Source organism: Lissotriton helveticus, chromosome 6 (genome assembly GCF_964261635.1).
Source record: "Lissotriton helveticus chromosome 6, aLisHel1.1, whole genome shotgun sequence".
Taxonomy (NCBI): Eukaryota; Metazoa; Chordata; class Amphibia; order Caudata; family Salamandridae; genus Lissotriton; species Lissotriton helveticus.
The window spans coordinates 429,887,511-429,893,510 of record NC_136067.1 but is presented as its reverse complement, the minus strand read 5'-3'; the positions used below and the strand labels follow the sequence as shown (position 1 = coordinate 429,893,510).

At 42.4% G+C, this 6,000-nt stretch overlaps 1 protein-coding gene across 1 annotated transcript in view; it reads right to left on the bottom strand.

Annotated features, from left to right (window-relative positions):
• Positions 1–1,648: 1,648 nt before the first annotated feature.
• Positions 1,649–6,000, bottom strand: part of EIPR1 (EARP complex and GARP complex interacting protein 1) — an 871,634-nt gene continuing 867,282 nt past the window's right edge. Inside the window, exons 8-9 of the mRNA XM_078647875.1 lie at positions 5,110–5,277; positions 1,649–2,352 (exon numbers count right to left, since the gene is read on the bottom strand). Coding sequence (XP_078504001.1) covers positions 2,178–2,352; positions 5,110–5,277 — 343 coding nt within the window. The 3' untranslated portion in view covers positions 1,649–2,177. The remainder of the gene's footprint in view (positions 2,353–5,109; positions 5,278–6,000) is intronic.

Genomic DNA, 6,000 nt, shown 5'->3' with positions numbered 1-6,000 from the left:
GTACGCGAGAAGACCTCAGGGTGTAGTTCTTGCATGCCCCTCACTATTTATGGCAGATCAGCTATTTTTAAAATGGGAGCGCTCCCTCGCCTGCTGTATCATCTGCAGAATCACCCCTATTTGATCCCGCCGCGTTGGTTCCAACAGGTAAACTCGGCCTTGGGTGGGTTTCTATGGGAGGGAGGGGCGGTGCACCTAGCGCTACGTACGTGCTTTCTTTCTACATATACTGGGGAGCTTGCGATGTTGGATGTTCCCTCCTATTACCACCTGCTGGTGCTCAACGAATGGTGGTAACGGGATAGGGGAGACCCGGCGTATGCGGTGGAACGCCACTTGATGGGCACTAGGTCATTACACACGTTGCTCTATTCGGCACCGTTGGTTCTGGACGGGTGTGTTCCCCTGTTTGTCAGAGGTGTTGGCTTGGGAGCTTCCTTACACGCCGAGGTTGGCATTGTTGCATGTGATGGAGTGTTGGGGGCAGTAGGTATAAGCGCCACCTGCTCCTGTTGGGCCTCACGCTGGCGAAGAGGGATGTAGCCAGGGCTTGGAAGGCGGCTCAGGCCCCGCCGCTGGCTGCCTGGCGATCTGGGATGGACTTCTGCATGGGGCTTGAGTTGCCAATATTTCTTGCTAGGGGATGCCCCCGTAAACATTACAAAATCTGGAAACGATGGGCGGACTATAGGGGTTTGGAGCTGGACCCGCCGCCGGCCGAGGCATCTATTGTACCTCTTTAACTTGGGATGATGATGGCAATCTGTGGGGTGCCGGACAGACTCAGTGTGTTCGTTTGGCCATGTAACTATTCAATTGGGACGACATACACGCAATCGGGGGGTGGTGGGTTGTTTGTTGGGATAAAAAGTCAGCGGCATTATTGTATTTTTATTGCTGTGTGCTGTAGTCTCCGGGTTACGGAGCTAAGCGTAATATGTGACCTGTGACAAATAAAATCTGTTTTCAAAAAAAAAAAGCAAGCTGTTGATAGTGAGTAACTAAGCTTGTTCATGCCTGGCTTGATGTAGTGGACACTGTGCCTATACTTGTTACAGTGGTAAAGAACGTAGACATTCGTACATACACTCAACACAAACTTTAGCGCTTCCAGTAGCACTCAAGGTCAGAACTATTTTTTCCATCTTAACTCTTTAAGGAAGATCTTACCTGGAGTAGCCTAAGGAAATTCAGGCCTCATTTGCCCTGGTCGGATTCAGGATGAACAACACAAATGCCATTCAATATGGCCTTTTAATATTCAAGGCAACTTCAGAATGCCGCATTATGAACTGTCTGAGGGGCAGCTGTCGACATCTTGTTGGGTCAACTTTGACTGTCCTTGAAGAAGTATCGGGTTTAGGATTCTTTGGCTGGTACTCCGATTTTCATATGATCAACGGGGTCTTTTGTGGAGAGCGCTTCATTCCTCCACAGCAAGTCTAATTAAAGCTGAGGACTGCATCAAGCCTGGGTTACAGATTGCACTTTTCCAGTACAGGCCTTCGGCATCTCGCTACCCACTGAGCTGAGAAGTACTTTCAGTCTCACTCACTACCTTTCAACGTGAACTGAAAACCTGCTTTTCTATTTGTAGTTCATTAACCAGTGAATGTCTGGTCGTTAATTATGTCAGCAAAATGAGAAATAGGAAGGTAAAAGCACTTTAATATTTCAAACATAAAATGAAACACAAACTTAAAGGATGCCATATTTGTGTATTGCTCTTGCTACTACAGATTTTCCGTTCATAGCACTGCAGTCAGAAGACATCATTATTACCCTCTCAATACTACCCAGTTCATTGACTGTATACGGTTGAAAGGCTGAGTCCGGCTCTGCTGGGATTTGAGCCTTTGACTTGCTGATCTCCACAGTAAGCTCTTGATTGACTGAGCTCTCTCACATAGTAACTGGTTGTGAAAACTACAAGGCTGGTTCACATTGGCTACTGAGAACCATATGTTTGTTGTTTTATGATGAAAACAAATGTACTACACAAATATTGCGCTCTGTGAGTATACATAGTTATAGTTACGAAAACACCACTTTATTCACATTTGATAACTTATTTCGTTTTCAATGTTAATTGCTACAATGCAGGATAAAAATAAACCAATGGACCCACGTCTCAAGTAAAGTCCAGCAAGTTGATGAATGAAATCGGCATAAACAGTTTATAACAATATATGATATTTGAGTGCTCTTGGCACTCTATTGATAACGAGTCTTCCATCATAACTTAAAGAGGCAAAGAGCCACGGGTCTGCAGATGACCATTCAACTGCATAGACACTGTCTTCATGCTCTTCATAGGTGGCTATAATACTGTCTTGAAGGGGCTCTTTGGTCCTAGAGTGACAAAAAATAAAAGTTAAGGATTAATACAACCAGTCAGTATGGGATTCATTGGGATTGACAATTTAAATAAACAAGCACACTCTGTAAAGAGTTTAACTAAACCCTCGAGCAGTAGATTCAAGTGAAAAAGAAACGTGTTGACCATTAAAACCACTAATGTATGAGCTTCCAATCAGGAAATTCAATTGTTCCATTTTCACTACAATGGCTGGCTACAAAGGCCAGTTTTAGGATGCCTACCTACAGAAAACTAGGTGCAACTAAATTAAAGAGATGGTCTAATGTAACCTTATAGAAAGTGTACTTATTTCAGGGTCAATTGTGGAGGTATATTCGATACACACGCTTGTTCGTACACCAGTATTGGACGATTCATTTTCACGTTTATAAATTTTCATATGACAGGTAGCAGCACATTTGCCTCGAGACCAAAATGTGCTCCCACCTTTGCAGACACGGCCCCCTAATTTGGTTGCTGGATAGCATCCTTCCCTCTACAGCTTGCTTTTGAATATTGCCAAACACTTATCTTATCCCTTCACTAAATCGCGTCACCCAATTCCCATCTACCCCATCATCCAAACAGCTGCACCATTCTCACTACTGTTTGATGACTTATTTATGTATTACTCTATGGCAACCTGCACCTTTAGATTTACTTTCCTCACTCTTCTTTCGACCCCCGGCAACTTTTGCCTCCCAGTCAACCTGTCTAACAGGGCTGCACTGGGGTATCACATTCAGCCGTGGCAAAAATGCTCAAGGCAGCCATGTTACTTTCTTCTCCACCCGTAATCTCTCTTTCCATCACTCCATTCGCGCTCTCTCATTCTCTCCTCCCTCTATGATTGCTTTCTCTCAACCCACCCCCCCCCCTGACCCCCCCTCCTCTCATGCCTGAGGCCTGCCTGTGCCTGCTGTACGTAACCTCGGGGAGCTGGAGATAAGAGGCACCAGGAGTAGCCCTCGTTCACGACACACCTGCTGAGTAGTACTGGCACTGATCTATCAAATGCATGGTAGCTCTGCTGAGAAAGGTAGGTACTTTACTATTAAATTATGGCAACACTGCATTAGCTGAGGAGTGTTGGCATGATCTCTTCAATGGTACGGCAGCTCTGGACAGCAGCCATGCTGGAGAATGATACTAATGTTCAAAGTACAGATGCCTTGTGCAGTGGTGTTGGTAATGTCCATGAAAAGTATGGCAACCCTCCAGAGGTTTAATGGTATAATCCATGAAAGAAAAGCAGCCCTGCTGCAATAAACTGTCTCTCTTCTTGTGGTGACTTGATTGGTTCCAGAAGTATATTTCAAGTGGCACAAAATATTACTCGTAATTTAATATCGGCAAATAACATTAGATTACTTTGACAATAGTATCACTAAAGATGTGCTAATATAGTAAATTGAACTCTCAATTTAAAAACGTAACTATCGACTTAGCTAATAAATGTTTAAAAAAAGAGTAAAACAGGACTGGTGTTATCGGAATGGGTTTTGTAGGATGCACACTTCTTGCTGCTTTCCTTTGTCAGGAACGTGGCAAGATCTGTGGCTAACAAACCCTTGAGAACATATTTTAGCATTGAGGGTCTTGCAAAAAATAAACCCAAATTGTGGACCTGAACATTTTACACATATCTGTTAAATGAATCTGAGCATACACAAAATATATCTTTTGCCATCTGTGCTAGTTTTACCCCTTAATATGTAAACCACAGACATTCAATGCTAAATATTTCTATGAAGGTAGAAGTAGTGAAAACAGCTCCATACAAACATTGGAGCAGGTGTACAAACCATTTTTATGGTCGCAAAAATGTTCAATTGAGAGTTTGCAACCTCCAAAATGCCTTTTGCAATGTACTAACCCCTTTTTATTAGTCAGTAACTTTTTTCTTACTCCTAAAACAGGTTCAGAGCTGGATAAGGAATGGCTAATTGGAAGGTTTGTAGATGTCCCTTCTTATCCATATATATAATTGGCTTATGACCGAACCAGTGGCAGTAAACCATTGAAAAGTTACTGACCCCAAAGTCGGGGTGGTAACCTATTCGCAAAATAGGAAGGGCTCACTCTGGGACTCCTTCGACTGTGTGAAAGTTAAAAAAAAAGTTTGTTCAGGAGGAGGCAGTGTTCGAGGGGACCACTGTCGACACTAAAACACACTTTTAAGAAGTTTACAACTTTTGTTTAAACACACTCCTCTTCTGTGTGACCAGGTTGATGCTGTTTGGTTTTAACTTCAAATAAAAAGATTTAAAAAACAAAACAAAAAACCACACTCCTTTTTCTCGTAAGGAAAATGGGCTGCAATTCAAAAACAATATTTTAAAAGTAATCACAGACTTGCTGGTCTACTGACCCCCGCTGGTCACCATACCTGCGATGACCTCTAATTTTGCAATTTTCTACCTGAGGTAGGTCAGACTGAGATCCATTACGATTCAAAATGCTGTGAACCAATCTATTAGTGAAGAGGTTGGTTCACAAAATTCCACACTGGTTGTAAAATTACTGCTTGCAATTTGCAGCTATTAATTTGCAACCAATATCTCGTATGTTTTGTCCTATCATCTGCTGACAAACTATGTTGAACAGTATTGTTTGTGTTTACCTTCAGATTATGCCAAAGAAACGACAAATGTTAAAGTAACTGAGAAAATCCTATTTTAAAATGCCAACAAACAAACATAACACCGACAGGTTTTTTTCAATTGAACATTTTAAAATGAATGTCATACTTCTCCTCTTGGTGATGATCCTCTTGGTCACTAAGATCTTCTTCATCTACCAGATGCCCAAAAGGTTCAGATGAAATAGAAACCATGTTTGAAAGAATTACTCTACTGTCACTGCTGCCCGTGAGGACCAACTGGTCATGGGAATGGTTGTACCGGACACTCCAAACCCTACATTGAAAAAATAACAAAATCTCTCAGCATTTATATTTTCATTCGCAAGGCAAACAAGTTACTTACTTTTGACAACACTCTTTCTGGTGATAGACTAGCTTAGGGCACATTCCTCACCTTTTGACTATCCCCAGGCACTAGACTGGATTCAGAAACTAAAAAAGCAGCGCTCCTTTATTCCAATAGGTGGCACTGAATCTGTTCCACTCGAAGTGATGAAAGAATACGCGAATAAGCGCCACCCATGGACAATGATTATTTTATTTTTTTTGCCTTTTTTCTGTAAACAAATTTTATTCAGTTGTATTAACTTAAGTAGGATCAATACAATGGGATGTAAGAGTGACCATCGTATTGCTCATAATATTTATCACCAATCATAGTTATTGGTCATACAATGTCATTCACAGCTTCTCGCCACGCACGTCCCTCTTCTCAAAGGGGAACTATAGTCTTCAGTCCCATACGAGTTCTCAGGCGAGCCATGCTCTATGCCCTTGTGCCGGGAAATTGGCATCCCAATTGTCTGGTCCAGTCCTCACTCATGACAATCTCAGTGAACAATAAAATAACAAAGCTCTCCCTCCCTTCTCCCTTCTCCTCCCTCATCCCTATGCCCACCCCCTCCCTCAGGCATGTCGCTTCCTCATCTGGCTCTCAGTAGCAAATAGCATCTAGTCATGCGGGGTATCAGACTCCATAAATTAAGTAGGAAAGTAT